General features: G+C 37.2%; 1 protein-coding gene across 1 annotated transcript in view; it reads right to left on the bottom strand.

Annotated features, from left to right (window-relative positions):
- ISPD (isoprenoid synthase domain containing) overlaps positions 1-18,186 on the bottom strand; it is a 144,976-nt gene that overhangs the window by 105,640 nt on the left and 21,150 nt on the right. Inside the window, exons 4-5 of the mRNA XM_006779100.2 lie at positions 14,797-14,901; positions 8,471-8,516 (exon numbers count right to left, since the gene is read on the bottom strand). Coding sequence (XP_006779163.1) covers positions 8,471-8,516; positions 14,797-14,901 — 151 coding nt within the window. The remainder of the gene's footprint in view (positions 1-8,470; positions 8,517-14,796; positions 14,902-18,186) is intronic.

Genomic DNA, 18,186 nt, shown 5'->3' with positions numbered 1-18,186 from the left:
AAAGTTTTTGTCAGATAATTTCAACATCTATGTCATCTCAGCATGGGTGTCTATTGGTTGGTCTTTCCCATGTGAGATAGGATTTCCTGGTGGTTTGTATGCCAAGTGATATTGGGTTATATCCTGTATGCTTGGGTAATATCCTCCCTTACAGTCTCTACTGTACATCATTCATTTCTCTAATGCAGCCCTTTTCAGCATGCCATGATGTGTTTTCATAAGTGTTTAATTCCAGTATTATTTTAATTAAAGTCCATCTAAATCTAATAGTTTATGAATGAGACAAAAATTTTATTTGTTATATACTCATTTATTAAGTTCCTCTTGGTATACATAAAGTATTCTGTCTTTGTTCAAGGGTTAGAAAATAGACGCAATTGGGGTCTTTTCATTTAACTTCACAAAACAACATATACAATTTCTAAAATACCATATGACAAGACACACTGACTCAACATGGAGAAAAAAATATCTAGACATTTGCCTCCATTAATTAATCATCAGTAGAAACTCATGAGTACTCAGGATGGTGTTTGTATTTTGCAAGAAATTTTCAAATAGCATGGAGGAGAGACAAACTTAAGTACCATGCTAGTTCTACGAGCAAGTGAGAAAAAATCCAAAAGTCAGCCTTCCACTTTCTTAAAATCATTTAACACCATGTTGTCCATAAGACCTCATTATCCACTATATGGACCTCTTTCTTTCTTTCTGTCTGTCTCTTTGGCCTTGAAGCTAGAATTTGTTTATTTATTCATTTATTATTTTGGTTAATCCTCACCTGAGAATATCTTTCTTTCTTTCTTCTTCTTCTTCTTTTTAATTACATGGGCCTCTGGAGCCAAAATTTTAGTGTTCTTAGGCAAATAAACAAGTATACCAAATCAACCATAATCCTTTCCAAAAGATGTTTCAAGCCTTGATCCTTTCAAAGTAAGGACAGTTATGTTCTATTCTCCTGTTGAGTTCCTTGAATCAAAAGCCAATCTTTTTAAAAATATTTTTACTGATTTTTTTAGAGAAAGAGGAAGGAAGAGGGAGAGAGACATCCACATGAGAGCAAAACGTTGCCCTGACTGGGAATCTAACCGGTAACCTTTCAGTGCATAGGACAACGCCCAACCAACTGAGCCACACCAGCCAGAGCTCCAAAGCCAATCTTAAGAGTCTATTTTCTGTCTCATGTAAAAATTTTTAAAGTATTATTATTAAACAGAACCACCACTGTTGAAGTCCCTGACTCAGTCTCACCTGTAAGTAGATGCCTAAGGTTTCTCTGAACACCCGATAGTGGAAGCTATCAGAACAGGAAGGGGGGCAGCAAGGAGTCCATAAACGAAAAGCAGCCAACAAGCATGACTACCGGCCATGTGGACAACAGGGTCAGTAAACAGACTCACAAGAAAACCATACATCCCACAGTGAAAAGTCAAAGTGGTCTTCTGAAAGTTAGCGCTACTGTTGACAATAGAGGGCAATGGTACATAGTCAGATTTTTTGAAAGGATGCTTAATACCAGGTCTTAACTAAAATTTGAAACGAGTCAATAAATATCGGATAAAGTTTCCTACCTTAGAACTAATAAGGATAGATATGTGACATCTTGTTTCCTGCACATGTTTTTACATGTAAGTACATTATAGTTGTCCAAATAAATGATGCAGTACTTTCTTTTTTCCTTTTCAAAGTATATATGGATTCTCAGTTAACTGAGAAAAAAACTTGAAGGAAATGCTAAGGAATCTTCAGTAGATTTACAAAATGTATAATTGCTTTGAGCATAAAAGTCATGTTTGTAGTTTTTGTTGTTGTTTTTTCCTACCTACATCAGAGTAAAATGTAACTGGTGGCTTTTGATTGTTATCAAATCTTATTAAGCTAGTTGCTTAGTGACCTTAGAAGTTTTTGAACATGACAGATTTACTAGTATTTGACTGTGTTTGAATTAGCATCTCACTAATGATGTATTTTTAAAAATTATAAATTAAACAAAAATGTGAACTATATTTTTTCTAATCTTGACCCAAATATTTAACTTTCCAATTCAAAAAAAATTTTTACAATAAGATTCCAAGAAAACCAAACTGCTTTTAAATCATATTGCAGTCTTCCTGTTCTTATTAATTAAGGCTTGACGCAAATGTTCTTACAGATTCGCGTAAGATACAGTGCTAATACAATTATTTTCAAGAGAGTGAAGAACAAAAACTATATTATGTACAAAGAAATTATGGTATTAATGTGAAAATTTGGAAAATGAAGTATCATAGTAAAAAACCAGACATCAAAAATTACAATTTCCATGTAAGTCTTAGCTGTCACTTTGCATAGCCCAAACAGCATAGTTAATAACACAAATGGCACCATGGCTGGGTATCTAACAAGAAAAACCTGAGAAGGACATACCACAGATGCAAAACACTGTCCAGTTAAAGATGTAGAAAACCTGATTTCAAGGTTCTCATCTTTTCAATTTGATTGAAAAGAAAAATCAAGAATATTTAAAAGTGCCATGATTTTAAGTAAAAAATATTAATGTAACACGATAAGATTAAGGCATTAGTTTATTCATATGTATACAATATGCACTATAACACAATGAGTCTTTTTAGTTCTCAGTAACACTAAATCAATTTTATTCACATGTGATTTTATTTTATTCCTTTCAGACAGAGCCAATTTAAAAGTACATTCAGCTACTTTCAATGTATAAGCACAAAAGGATCCAACTGCTTCCCTATAGAATAGTTTTTTAACTGTATTAAATATTAAAATGCAGGTTTTTCTGGATTTAGAGCTTGACTTCATAAATACTTAGCATTAAAAGAAATCACCTATATCATTGATATTGAAAATAAAAGCGTATTTTCAGAATATAGTCTAAATTTCTGAACCAACAGGCAATGTTCTATGTCTGAGAAATCTAATTCAATTAATTTCCTTTAAAATGAAGTGCTTATCAAATAAAAACATTACATATAACTGGAAAAAGACATGAATTTTTACATGAACATTAATATTAGCCATTTGAAACTAATATTAACTAATGCCATTTAAAAATAAATACTTTTGAATTTTAACTACTTTATTTTTCCATTTTTATGTAAACCACTATATGAAAAGAGGCTTTTTTAAATCACAAGTTTACTTAGGTTTGTACAATCATAACTAAAAAAGAATAAAATCTAGTGAGTTTTAAAATACTCTTAAGCCACAAAATTACATATATTGAAACATTTAAGAAGAATGATGGTGGAAAACAAGCACAATCATTTATTTAGGAGTTCCACAGGGACTTTTCTTCTTAGAAGATTTTAGAATACTGATCCTTTTGCCAGAATATGGTCAGCATATTAAATGTGGGTTGGGACTGTTTGTATGGCATATGAGGGTCTAGATAAAGTATGTTACTCCTGGCATCTGTCATCACTTTAATAGTTTGAGTAGGTTTGAACATACAGAGCAGGCTTGGGTGGGCTCAACCAGCCTGTGTGACAAAAATACAAAACTTTCTTTGTTAAGTGGCTGTTTACACACTTACCAGTTAGCCCAGTGTCTTGTCCCAATTAATCACATTACTCCCTAGGAAAGTTTATGTTTTAAATTTCACTCATAATAAAAGACTAAAAAGGATAAAAACTAAAGAAAAATTGCCAAGTCCATTTCTCTGCCTCAAAAAAAAAAAGAATATTAAGAATGTTGTGTGACATAACAATAAATTTGTGATTAACTGTACATTTTTCATTGCAGATGACTGTGTAAAGGACAAATATGGGGGTACTACTTTATATACATGTTTCCTATTGTTGAATAGTTTACTATAAGTAAAAATCCAGCTAAATATATTGGTGCTAAAATAAACTTAAAAATAAAGATTATCTAACAACATGAAATAAGTTTAAATTTTGAGACTTGCTATAAACCACAATTCAGGAATCTTAGTCAAAAGTTTATCTGAAGTTAGTTACATCAAAACTCCCATATTTGCCCAGCTGGTGTGGCTCAGTGATTGAGCATCAACCCATGAACCAAGAGGGCGTAGGTTTGCTTCCCAGTCAGGGCACATGCCAGGGTTGAGCGCTCGATCCCCAGTAGGGGGCATGCAGGAGGCAACAGACAGATGTTTCTCTCTAAACAATGTGTCTGTCTCCCTACCTGTCTGCCTTCCTCTCTCTCTCTAAAATCAATAAAAACATACTTTAAAAAAAAAACTCCCATACTGAACTAAAGATATAGACTTGCACATAAATTCAGATGGACCAAAATATACATGCTGTTCCAGTTGACAAGTACATTTGAGAGTATAAAATGCTCCTGCAAGACATGACATTTAACAAAGAAATGTTTTATTCAGTCTGTAAAAACCAAACTGAAAATAGTTACATCAAAATATAATTTTCCCCAGATGATATGGCTCAGTGGTTGAACATCGACCCATGAACCAGGTCACAGTTTGATTTCCGGTCAGGGCACATGTGGGGTTTGGGACTCAATCCTCAGTAGGGGGAGTGCAGGAGGCATCTGATCAATGATTCTCTCTCATCATTGATGTTTCTATCCCTCTCTCACTCTTCCTTTCTCTTTCTGAAATCAATACAAACATTTTTTAATTAAAAATATAACTTTTAAACCAGCAATAATTGGTAATCAGGTAATAAAAAAAAAAAGCAGCTCAGGAGGAACAACTAACAGAATACTAGGCACCCATATCACAGCATTAAAAAAAAAGTTCCACCCTAGAAGAGAAAAACTATTACGGCTAGATAACAAATGCTAAGCTGGCGGAATTAGCACAAGATGGAAAAAACTAAACAGTACCCAACCAATCCTTTTAAAATTATTATTTTGATTTTGAATTTTAATCTTTTCTCTTTCTCTGGTCATTTCAATGTTACATGTTTTGCCCAAGCTCTCTAGAAGACTACCGTGTGCTTGTCCCAGCATTGGTGCAAAACATTTTGAGTCTCAATTGTGTTATTGTTCTTTATCAGGCCAACTGAAGATACAGTTTTAACCCAACAGAATCAGAGTTGGGCAGGCTGAATTTTCCAAGCCATCTGCTGTACCCTCCAAAGAGAGATACCGAACCCAGTGTTCACTTCAGTGGAGAGCATGAGTAGCTCCATGACTCAGAAGTACAAAGTGCCCAAATCCAGAGTGGAGTCACACTTAAGGAAAGGAGAGAGGTGGGTCTGAATTGTGGATCTGGCGCTTACTGTGTGATCCAGAGGAAGTACCCAAGCCCTCTAAGTCTCAGTGTTCCCACCTGCAGAAGGGAGCAATGATATCTATTGTACAGCGTTATTATAAAGAATAAATGAGGATAACATATACAAAGTACATGCCATGGTTTTACACCTTGACAAAAATGCATAATCAAATATTATATCCTCTCTATTTTTAAAAAACAAAGATATATGATTTTGGGATAGATTCACTAGACCTCAACATGCATCTGTTCAAAAAAAGGTGAGAGGGAATGGCCACGTACCGATTCCCACAATTTAAGGTCCCCAGACTCAAAAGGAAAACACACGTGTAGCTGCACCCTTGGACATACCGCTCAATTCAATTCAACTCAATGTTAGAAGATGCAAAAGAAAAAAAGACTAGACATTCTTCCTACCTTCACTGATTCACAACCTAAAAGAGGTTCACATCAAGTTATGGGCAATGTTGAAATCCAAAAAGTTCTTAAAATAAATTTTTTAAACTGTTTCAATATATAAATTTGGTGGCCAAATCAGTCCTAAACTTGAACTGGCTAGAGGCTCAATAGCCATTACACTTGTATTGAATGTAAACATTTACATATTGCAAGTCTTGTTATGTGGTGAGGTCCCAAATCCCACTGATGATGTGACATAATAAGTGGCATAATGCAGTAGCTTTGGAGAATATAAAGTATTCCAAGTTCCAAAACACACATAGCCCAAGGATTTCAGACAAGGGAGTCTGAACAATCTCTACTTAAGGAATAAAAGGGAGAGTAACATTATGAAAAGGTAAACTGCTTAAGGGGGAAACCTGGATTGAAGAATGTATTTTCTATCCCTCTTAAGTTAGAATTGGCTTAGAAACCTTGGATATTGTATAATATGGAAACAATAACACTACTTACATCACTGAGTTCCTAGAGAAGCAAGAAATGATCCATACAAAATGCTATAAACAATGCCTGGCACAAAGTAAATACCAATAAATACCGTGTAAAGAAAGTGCCTAGAAAAATACTTTGAACATTTACTAGGAAAAGGCAAACAGGTGAATACAGAGTTCAGATAGTTATCTGGCTCTATACCATATCATATTTTGGAATTTTATTTTTTAAAATCTAAGAGTTTTCTTTTTCCTCTGCCCAGAGGTATTTCTACCATCAGGCCTCAGAGGTAGTAGTATCCGTGCACGTCCTGGGGGCAGGTGGCAATCTCAGCGGAGCGGACAAGCATGTGGAGCTGATGGAACGTACTAGGATGCCAAGCTCTTAATGCACAGATATATTATTTGGAAAGAAATGAACAATGAATAGCAACCTAGAGGAATGTTTCCTGAATTAAATGTACAAACTAATCAGCCAGAGTTTTTGTTAAAATGCAGATTCTAAGTTAATGTGATAGGGCCAGAATTCTGCATTCAAGTTCTCAGGGAGTCAGAAGGCTGCTGACCCACACGGGGAGTAGTAAGGCCCCATAGCAGTGGTCCTCACTGTGACTTGGCAACATCAGAATCTCTTGGGAGTTATTAGAAAAGCAAACCCTGGGGCATAAGGAAATGCTGGGAGATTGTTGATCTAAATCGGCTGTTTACATCCAGGCAGACTTTTCCTGGGAATAAAAGTAGAATACTTTTTAAATACATTAAAAATAAAAGGAGTCTAGGAGACTATGTCACCTAAATAAGAAACCGGACTTCTCTCTGCAAGCAATTACCAAAACTATAGGCCCTGCAATTACACTTAAAATGCAGGCTTTGACATGCTAAGAAGTCTGCTCTGAGGATATAGAGGCAGAAGTGTATAGAACCACTTACCAACTAGTCACAAAATAGATCATTTCCATTTCACCTAGTTAACAGAGATAGGGCTTTGTAAAGAAACCAAACTGAGTTTTCTATTTCCTTGTGTTGAGAATGTAACCCAACTACATCATGGTTTAGCCAACTTCTCCAAAGTAATGTTTACACATCCCCTGGCTCATATGTAAATATATGTCAACAGTTTGATTTATAGCTATAGGTGATCTGTTTATATACACAGATACACAGACACAAATTACAGTACATTAATGGTTTGAAACACAATATTTCTAAAGGACAAAAAACCTGGAGGGTAAACTATAAATAAAGAATGTCATGACCAGAAAAAAGATTTCAGTTTTTTGATTGTTAAATAGGTGGTTTTCCCAAAACTTTATGATAGACTGATGCATTCGGAATTCAGATTTCGTTTTCTTTTTCAACTTCCAAGTTTGAACGTACAAGTTGACCTTTCAAACAAGTTTACAAGTTCACCTCTCAGAAACTGAGCACACAGTTCTGTCCTCCATCTATTTTTAAAGAAATCAGTTACTGACCTTGAAAGGCACTGCACTTGCTTCAGGGCTGGGGGTGGACCCCCTTGATTTCTGCCAGGACCATGCCTTTCACACAGTGCTGTTCCCACCATGGGAGGGAGGGAGGGAGAGAGGGAGGGGTGTTTCTGTATGTAGTGAGCTGGGGCCAGGCTTGCTGCTCAACTCCCAATGCAGGAAACAGTGCCCTCAACAAAGAATTACCCAACCTCAAATGCCAACAATGCCAAGGACAGGAAACCTTGCTTTAAGCAATTGATGTTCTGTATAGACATCATTATTATATTCCAAGCACAGTGTGAAGCACAGGGATAAATATTTGTTGATTATTAAATAAATTACCTCTGTGTAGCTGGGGCCTTAGAGTCATAGAGATGAAAAAGAATGAGAAAGGGGTTATTATACATGGAATGTCTCAAACTACCAAACAAAATTAGTCATTGTCAGAACCAGAAAAAAATTTAAAAAGTCAGTCAGTCCAATCCCTGTGTTTTGGGAATAATATTTTCATATGAAAGATGCTTTCTAATGTACTGATATTATGGTGATGGGGGATCAGTCCTCTTAATAGTAAAAGTAAAATATAAAATCTTTATAAATTTTCTAAAATATCGGTTTCTACTTTGAATAGTGCCAATGTCCCATACTTTCTTCAAATTAATAAAGCATTTCCTCTATAAAAAGTAAGACCAATATGACATAAATCACACATAATAAGTGATATTTCACAAGCGGGAAACAAAGCAACATGTAATTATTTTTCAAAAAAGCAAATCGCAGACTTCCACGGCCTACGGGCATTTATACTTCTGAGTATTGTGAGATCTAAAATGTCATGAGAAATTCTGAACTGGCTTACATTTCTGAAACACAGGAACTGAGAGTCGCAAGGCCACACATACCCTTAATAATCGATTCAGCTGCACACAAATCTCGTTTGTAGGTCACCTAAAGGACAGATAAACCTCATTAGACTTAACAGAGCAGGAAGGAATGTGAGAGCAATAAAATTATGCCCCCAAGGAAATTCTTGATTTTAGAGAAACTATAAACACATAATACTGACAATTTCTAAATTACATCAACGTCAGCAAATTCTGAATAATGTATTCTATTTCTACAAATGGTTAAAGATTTGTTTATTGAATTCTTATTAAGGTAACAGAAGTTTATCAAAGAATATGTGGTAGTATTTATATTAAAGTATTAGAATTATTGTTTAATAGTGAGGTTTTTACTTAGGAAGGAAGAAAAGGTAAGTATAACGAAAATCACCACATCACATTTTTAGTTTAAATGAGGAAATTCTCAAAGGTCAATTCACATTAAGAAGGGAGTTTCTTCTGAATTGAGGATGTCTGTATGTACCCACAAGGTTCACCTTATGAGGATTTTATGGCTCTGATAAAAAGAGCAGAGAAGGCACCACCATGTGCATGAGAATAATCACAATCTTTCCTTAAAAACACACAGCCTCCTTGCAATTGTAACGGGCTCTTTGTAATGTAACCTGACATGGTCCTATGGCAGATCGTCCCAGGCCACATCAGTGAGCTCAGATTTAGAACATGTCAGGTGTACTGCATCACAGAATAGTTCTCCTATACCATAGAACTGAAAATGTAGTAAGTAGTGAACTAACTAATAAATACTATAAGGTCTTAGGAGCTCATCATTCAAGTGCCCAGATGATTAGAATGCAAATGGTCTAAAAACCCACTTTGAGAAGTATTCACCAAATTAGTACATGATTTCTATGCCTACAATTGAAACTATTTTTCCCCTCCAAATTATCTCATAACTACACTAGTACAGAAACTTCGCTCAGCTCAAGTGGCCCAGGGCACTTCTACCCAAAATAGATTCCTGTGCTGTGCCTTTATCCTGGCTGGTAAATCCTAGCCCAAAACTACAATCCAGAATTAAAGTAGCAGTCAATCTGTAAGATAGATGAGAAGTTGCTCAAGCATTCAACTAATCTATTTAAATTAAATGTGACATTGCTACATTATCTCTAAATCAAGTACATGCCAACCAAAACTAGTACTATAGTTACTGATCTACTATCTGGAAAAAAATAGAAAACAGACATTTAAAAGTTCATGCTGTGCATTTTACCAAATTAAAGGATGTATTGATCTCATTCATTCATTTAACAAATACTTATCATATAACTACTGTGTTCTAGGTCCTATTCAAGGTCCTGTTCTAGTGCGGGCAACAGAGGATTCAAAAGAATGGGCAAAACTCCTTCACTTGAGTGGATTACATTTTAGTGGAGAGATTTTTCTTATAAGAGACAGAGAAACATTGATCAGAGTGTCAAATCTCAGAGGGAAGGTAGGGGAGGGTGGGGGTAAGGGGGAGAGATCAACCAAAGGACTTGTATGCGTGCATATAAGCCTAACCAATGGACACAGACAACAGGGGGGTGAGGGCATGAGTGGGGGGAGGGTACGAGGGCATGAGTGGGGGGGGTGCGAGGGCAATGGGGGGGAGGTAAGGACACACATGTAATTCCTTAATAACCAAGGGAGCAAGGCAAAGGGGGGGGGGGGTGAGGGCATGATTGGGGGAATAGGGGGTAATGTGGGGATAAGGACACATATGTAATACCTTAATCAATAAAGAAATTTTAAAAATAAGTAAGTAAATAAATAAAACTCCAAAAGAAAGTGTTAAATGTTTTTCTTTAGTTGTTTGAAAAATCAAAGTTAACTAGGTATCTGAAATCAAGATTCAATGTTTGCAATTTAAATGAGAAAATGCCTTTTTTCTACATTTGTCCACTGTGTAGGATAAACTTAGAAATTAATGGGAAGGTGGTTAATTACCTCAATTACCATTATTCATCTCTATCCCCTCCTGCTTTTGTTATGGGATAAGACTGCATTCCAACTAAAAATAGAATTGTGAAAGTCCCTTTTTTTCTCAAATAAATCTTACTGATGGTTTTAATTAAAAGAAAACTTGGTTTCAAATACTAAAATGTTTTTCTAGCATACTTTCAAGACAACATTTTTGCATTGGAGTCTGTTTTATGAATAAAATACATGTCTTTATTACCCAAAGGTCCTCTCTCCACTATTATTAAATAATTAACTGTGCAAACAAGAAAGAGTCCTAAATTTCCTTTTTTTGTCTACTTTTTTCTTATAGGCTGTGAATACCACCTATGTGCTGATTAAAGGTTTTGTATTTTATTAATATCTTCAACATAAAGTCTTATTGAATACCTCAGCAACACTTCTCAAACACTGTTGTAATAAAATAAATAACAAAATATTCCTGTTAAACTTGTTAAATACTGAGTCTAAAACAGCCCCTTTTTCTAATATATATATCGAAGGGAAAAGTACTGGGAAATGTAATTCTGAATTAATGACTTACTCCTTTTCTGTCAGACTCTTATAGTAATATAGGTTGCCCTTTCCTTATTTTTAATTTCAAAAACAGTTTAATGATTAGTTTTGAAACTGATTTCCTTCTGTCGGCATGACCTGCAGTTTTTCTTTGTCTTTACATGACACATTATGACAGTTACTTTTTAAAAAATCAACCTTGTAGTGATGGGAGGGAGACCTGGTCCTCTGATTTACTTGTTTTCACACAGGGGCTTTAGAGCCTCAGTGCCACCTGCACCCCAGGGGAGGGGCTCTGGGCAGCTGAGAATCTGAGCCCCACACCTGCCACTCACCTAGGGAAGCTCAAGTTCTGTCTGTGTAGCTCGACTGTGCTTCATTGCAATATTTCATCTGGGTTAAGTGTTTAGGATATATATATAGATCTATATAGATATAGAGATATATAGATATTATATATATCTATATAGATATAGATATAGATATAGATACACACACGAAATATACATACATATATACACATATGCATGTATACATGTGTATACATACATACATGTATTTTTTTCAATGGAAGAAAAACTTGAAACTGAGAGCCACAGACATAGTTGTCTTCCAACTACTAGGCCAGGGCTCTCTCAGCTACCTCCAGGTGAGCACCAAAAAAACGCAAACACTGTCACACCTACTTTGTGTTGTTCCATCTGCATTAACACTCAATATCGTAAATGAGACTTTTCAGGGCCAAGTCCAGTTGGCTATCATCTTACATGAGTTAAGATATACTACACTGAATGTTCTCCCACCTTTCACTGCATAAGGAAATGAATATGTAACTCCAGTAATTAGAATCCAGAAAATCTTAAAATTTAAAGATATATGATGTTTACTAGATACAAACGTAGACTAGTGGATATTTATTATATTTATTGCAATTTCATCAATTACATCTATGTTGAAAATATTCTTTCCTCTAGACTGAATAGCTAGATGAAAACCTCCAAAAAAGGAATTATGCCACCACAGTGTCTTTTTGAGATTTAAAAAAAGGCAAAAAGTGAGACTGTTTTGTTTCTTTGGTTCTTAACAAGGATGCTAGAACACTTGGCTCTTAAAAAAAAGTTCACATCAAAAAGAATCCTCAAGACTCAGCCATTCCATTGAGTAATACTATGATGACTCAAACGCTTCAGAAACTCCTCCTAAAGAAGCCTTTTCAGACAACGGGACACAGCTGAATTTCTTAAATAACTGGTTATAAAACTCCTATAAATCTTTCAAGCCTTGAAGATGGTTTTACATTTAGAAACAGGAAGTCTGTTCAATTAGATCTGTACAGTGTAGTCAGTGATCAAATATTTAATTATATTGGGACCAAAAGACGGCACATCCATACATTAAAGAGATGGAAGTCCTATAGGTGAGATGGAATTCCACTGAGTGCAGAATGTGTTCACTGAGCCTGACAAGGCACCAGCACTCAGAAAGCAGGAGAGCTAACACCTATTCCTGGAGTCAGTCCTGTTCTCTTCTGTGGTTGGTCACTCTTTGGGGAGGGGGTGGCTCATTTATGGGGATGTCCTCCTCTCTGCAGGGTGATTTGAAAAAACTGATGTTTCCTCCATGCCCCAGGGTACCTGCTACAAGAACACTGGCATCAACTCTGAATTTTACCTTTTACATTTATTTCTACCAAAAAAAAGTATGTAAAATACAGAAATAATAACCCTCCTGGGATTTCTGGTATCAGAGTAACAGTCCTAGTCATTCCCCACACCACTGAGAGGGTGAACACCCTGACTTCGGAGAGATAGGGGAAGGTGTCCTGGCCCTGCTGTTTTCTGGTAGTACCATGCCTCTTGAGATGTGTTTGTCGCTGTGTCAGATTTCTGAATCATGCTCCAGGTACTTGGCACAGCCTCCTGAGTCCAGTACTAATTTTAGCATAATTATACTAAATCTTTTCTCAAATCTGAGTTTTAGCCAATGGTAGAATCATTGGAATTATTATAGAATTAGAACACTAATGTCAAAGCGTATATTCCATTGTTTTGGTTTAAAAGCAACTGAAATAGTCTTTATCCATACGAAATGGTAATACCATAAAATTAATTAAATTAGAAGCCTATAATAAAGACATCTCATACAATGTCATCATAAGAGGATAAATTGGGCTAAATAAACAGCTGGGAAGTTATAAAAAAAAGCTAGGGGCCCAGTGCACGAATTCATGCACCTTGAAAGGAACTGTGGGCCATGAGGCTGCAGTGGGCACAGGGGCAGGTCTCAGCCCATCCTCTGTACCCCCACCCGACCTCTCCCACCACGGCCCCCAGTCCCATCTGCCGGCAGTCCCACTCTTGCTGCCGCAACTCCCACACGCTGATGGCACGGCCCCGCTCGCACCAGCTGATGGTGCAGAGCAATTGGGGCTGGCGTCAGCAGTGGGTGCAAGTGGGGCTGGGGCTGTCAGAGGGTGTGAGCAGCAGCTGCTGCCTCGATTGCCTCTCAGGAGCAGGGGGAGGTAGAGAAGCCCTCAGGGGCAATTGGGGACAGCAGCTGCCACTTGCACCCACTGACGGCACAATCGGAACTGGTGCCCAGTGTCAGCACTGGGTGTGAGCAGCAGAGCCAGCACCGGCAGTGGGTGTGAGTATCATCATGTATTTTACCTTTAACTTTTTTCAGGAACTTCCAAACTCTTTTTCATAGTGCCAACCCCAATCGCTCAGCGCTATCTGGGTGTGAGCAGCGGCTACTGGCCCCGATCGCCACTCAGGGCTTCTCTATCTCTCCCTGCTCCTGAGGGGTGATCGGGGCCGGCAGCTGCCGCTGGCACCTGCTGATGGCCGCTGAGTGATTGAGGCCAGCACCAGGCACCGGCAGTCGGTGCAAGTGGCAGCTCCGGTGCCAGCAGCAAATGCAAGCAGGGCCAGTGCCGGCAGCAGGTGTGAGCACCGGGTGGGACTGCAGTGCAAGGGAGCAAAGAATTTTCAATAATCACCAGAGGCTGGCCCCGATGACAGCGACTGGCACCCCGCCTTGGACTAGTGCCCCTGCTCACCTGCTCCACTATCCCACCGTGGCCGACACCTGCCATGTTCTGCGCATATCCCCTGGTGGTAAACGCATGTCATAGCGACTGGTTGTTCAGTTGTTCTGCTGTTCGGTTTACTTGCATATTAGGATTTTATATATATAGATATAATGGTGGAAGATAATGAATGACAGGAGGCAGGAGAAGGAAACAGGGAACCAGAAACAACTGCAATATTTATACTCTAAGTAATGTCACCTTACTTAAGAAAAGAAATGTGATATCTATAAAAGGCCTCATAACTGTAATATGAAATACTTTTTTGCCCAATCCATTGCATTACATGCCCCATTAGAATTCAAGATCCTGTTAAAACACATCATAATTTCAAAAAAATTGGCACTCCCACCCCAGGACTATTGTGGAAAGCAGAGTTCTATTCTCAAATCCAGTTGAGTGTAAGGAAATAGAGTAAAAGGACACACATAGAGAACAAGAAAAAAAAGTGAATTAAAGCAGTGTTACTGGCTAACTAGATTTTTAAAAATAAGTTGTGTCAAAATAAATTTTCTTAAAACCAAACAATAGAAATGATACCATACTTTGATGGCTCAGAAAATCCAGTGAAACTCTTTTAAATCCCTTAATGTAGGCATGCATACACACACACACCCCTTTTCTTCCAGAAAGTGTTTCAGGATGAAACCAAGTATTTTTATACTACTTCCCCGTTTTCTAAAGCACCCGTATAAGGTGTTTGTACTTGCAAACTGTGTCTTCAGGAATGACATAAGCACAGACAATTCCCAGAACAAAGTACCAACTCCATTACCTTCCAGAGATCAGGTGATCCTTCCACAAGTTTGGCTTTGACATGACAGTATTTTAGTGCCAGGTGCAAACATTCAGTTCCAAATTCCAGGTCATAGTCGCTACACTGGGTAGGGGGAAAAAGAGTTAACAAGTTAAAATAAGATTTTAAGGAAAATTTAATCAATTATTATATCATCAATTACATAGAAAAAAGGAAGAGCCTAGAGAATTTCCAAGCTCTTTGATTAGCTACTGATTATTCAAGTTATAGAATAATTCTCCTTATGCCCTAAAAGCCAGTAGAAAATAGGAATGTTTCAATTGTAAGAGTCTCAAACTTCCTCAGTCATTTCAGGTGTCAGATAAACATAATATTTAATTTCTTTTGTTCATAAGCTATCTTTCCAAACATGTTTCTAAAATGCCTGAGGATTTCCATATCATAATTTGATTTTACAAATATATATATTCATAAAACTCCAAATCCCCTACCTTATATGTATATCAATTTATAGTTGTAGGTCATAGGTCTCTCATTCATCTGAATAGTTTAAATATCAATACATCCTTTTAAAACTATTTATATTTTTATTCTGAAACTGGACACAGTTTTACAAAGGTCTTTTATACATTTAGGAATATATAAACAACAACATTTTAAAGCATATTAAGCAGAATCATTAAAATGACCAACATAATATGATTCAGTTGAATAATACTGAGTGCCTATTATATGCTTTGTATTAAATGACACCATATAAATATAAATGAGACATTTATTGTGTCCTCAAGGACTCAAGCCTAGAAGGGGAGACTGGTTTATAGCAAACATTTTGCTACCGAATGTGACAGATGTAGCCCTAGAAGAGAATCTAGAAGTAGGTCAGGAGATAAAATGCTTAATGCTATGTGAGGGCTTCAGGGAAAACCTAGCAGAGGAAAATCTCTATTTTGTACTTCCAGCATCTGCACAACCTCATCTATTAGTATGGGAGGGAGATGTATGTACAGTGACAGTGTTCTCTTTAACCTGTGGTTAAATCCCAAAGATGACTAGCAATGATGTTTTTCCTGACTCTTCCCAGAGGCAGGATACTGAGCACACCTGGGGACAGCCCTCAACACGCTCACAAAATGAATACTGAGAGGAGCCCATAGCAACAGCTACTCCTGCCATCCCAGCTGGTGGGGTAAGAATATTACTTGATGCTGTGCCCTGCCAGCCATGTGATGTACTAGACAAGATGACAACAGCCTATGAATTGCATAAAGTCTCCAGGATCACTGGGAATCATGAAAAATTATGGGTCAGGTATAAATATATACCAGAAATAGAGACTAAGTATTTTGACAGAAAGACTAGTCTAAACTTTTCATTCATTGGATAGAACGATATTACAACTATTCATGGAGTTTTTAGTAATTTTTGACATTAAAACCTTGCTTGCACAATGAGTTCGAACAATGCATGCTTCATGACAAGTTGCATTTGAACTTCTGTGTCATAAGAACACTGATGATGACTTCCACTTTTCTCTAGGATATGGGAAGTTGGAAAAAATGATGCTCATTTCTGAAGAAAAGAAACAGCAGGTAAACTATACAAGCACAACTTTTTCTTGAACCCAGAACTGAGGCCACAGATAATCACTAAACAGACATTTTTAAGTTATGAATAAGAAATCAATAGTGATAAAATGAAATTATAAAAAATAAGATATTAATACAAAGGCAGAGAGAAAAAGCACAGATGGAACTAATAGAAAATACCCAGCAAGATGATATTTAACCAAGAAAGATAATGCATGTGTACTTGCACAAAATGTCAACATTTATTATCCAGCATGGGGGTCGTAGTGATATCACTTATCACATGAAACACACACACACACACACACACACACACACACACAGATGCTGAGAATTCCATGCCTCCCTAAACTTGGAGCCCAAGTTAGTGTGGAACAATGTTCTCCCCAGACAGAAGTCCTGAGGACACTCTTTTCAGAGGTCCCCAAATTCACAGTCCATCCCAGTCATGTTACAGTAAAGATCACAGTCAACAAGTTTCATCTTCGAACCCACCAACCAGTCTCCAGCACACAAACATGAGCAGAAAACCCAGATTTAACTGAAACCCAAGGGAAAACTCAAACATAAAAGTTAAAAAGGCAAAAAGTAAAAATTTTTGGAGAAACTAGAAAGTATGCAGTTAAAAAAAAAGCCCAGAATGAAAAAGGTTATATACTCATAAATAAGACAGGATAATATTTAAAAGAATGGAAAATTGAAAAATAGGAGAGAAAAGAATAATTAATGATAAATACAAAGTCCAATATGTTTTTTATAAAAAAGAAGAAAGAAAGAAAACAGAAGGAAAGAACAGAAAAGGGTAGGACAAGGAAACAACCTAATAAGTTTTTTAAACTGCAGTAATGAAGAACATGAGTCTCCAAATTAAAAATCCTTCTGAAATAAAGAAGCTAATAGATGAAAGTACAATTAGCAGCAACAACAAAAGGTCTTATAAAGAAGCAGAAATCCAACTTAGTTGAGACTTCTTAATAGCAACAATAAAAATCAGAAAAACAATGGGATGGTGTCTTCATAATTTCAAAGGTAATGATTGTCAATGTAAAACTATACTCCCAGAAAAGCTATATATCATTTTTGAGGGCAGAATATAAAGTTTTACAAATATTGGAGGTCTCAACAGAATTTAAATTTCTGTGGGCTCATTTTTGAGCTTTATAACAGAGTTTGGAGAGCAGTTTTAGGTTCATAGCATAATGGGGCCAAAAGTACTGATATTTCCAATATACCCTCTACTGCCACATAGTCACAGCCTGCCCCACTATACTAGTAAAAACCCTACACCAGAGTGGTACATTTATTAAAATCAATGAACCTACACCACTAAATCATTATCATCCAAAGCCCAGAGTTTACATTAGAGTTTACTCTGACTGTTTCACAGCATATAGTTTGATACAAATGTATAATAATCTATCTATATCATAAAAGGCCTGTGGTTGTGACACCGCAATGGTGGAAAGACTAAACAACCGGTCACCAGGAGGTTCATGGAACACCTCTTGTGGGCTGGGACTCGCAACTTGCGCGGGGCTGGCGGGGCTGGCACAGCGGAAGTAGGGCCCATGGCTCGTGTGGTGGAGGTGGGGCCTGTGGCTCACACAGGGCGGGTCGAGGGTCCTGTCAGTGCGGCAGGTCTGGGTCTTGCACGATTTTGCACACTGGGTCACTAGTCTATAATAAAAGTGTAGTATGCTAATTAGATTGGACGTACTTCTGGACGTCCTTCCGGACGACCTTCCAGATAAAGCCAGTGCTGCAATGGAAGCCCTGGTCCCAGGTGCCTGCTGGTGGCTGGAGGGAAGCCCAAGTCCCG

The sequence above is a fragment of the Myotis davidii genome, unplaced genomic scaffold (assembly GCF_000327345.1).
Source record: "Myotis davidii unplaced genomic scaffold, ASM32734v1 scaffold168, whole genome shotgun sequence".
NCBI lineage: Eukaryota > Metazoa > Chordata > Mammalia > Chiroptera > Vespertilionidae > Myotis > Myotis davidii.
This window is presented reverse-complemented; position numbering and strand designations above follow the sequence as displayed.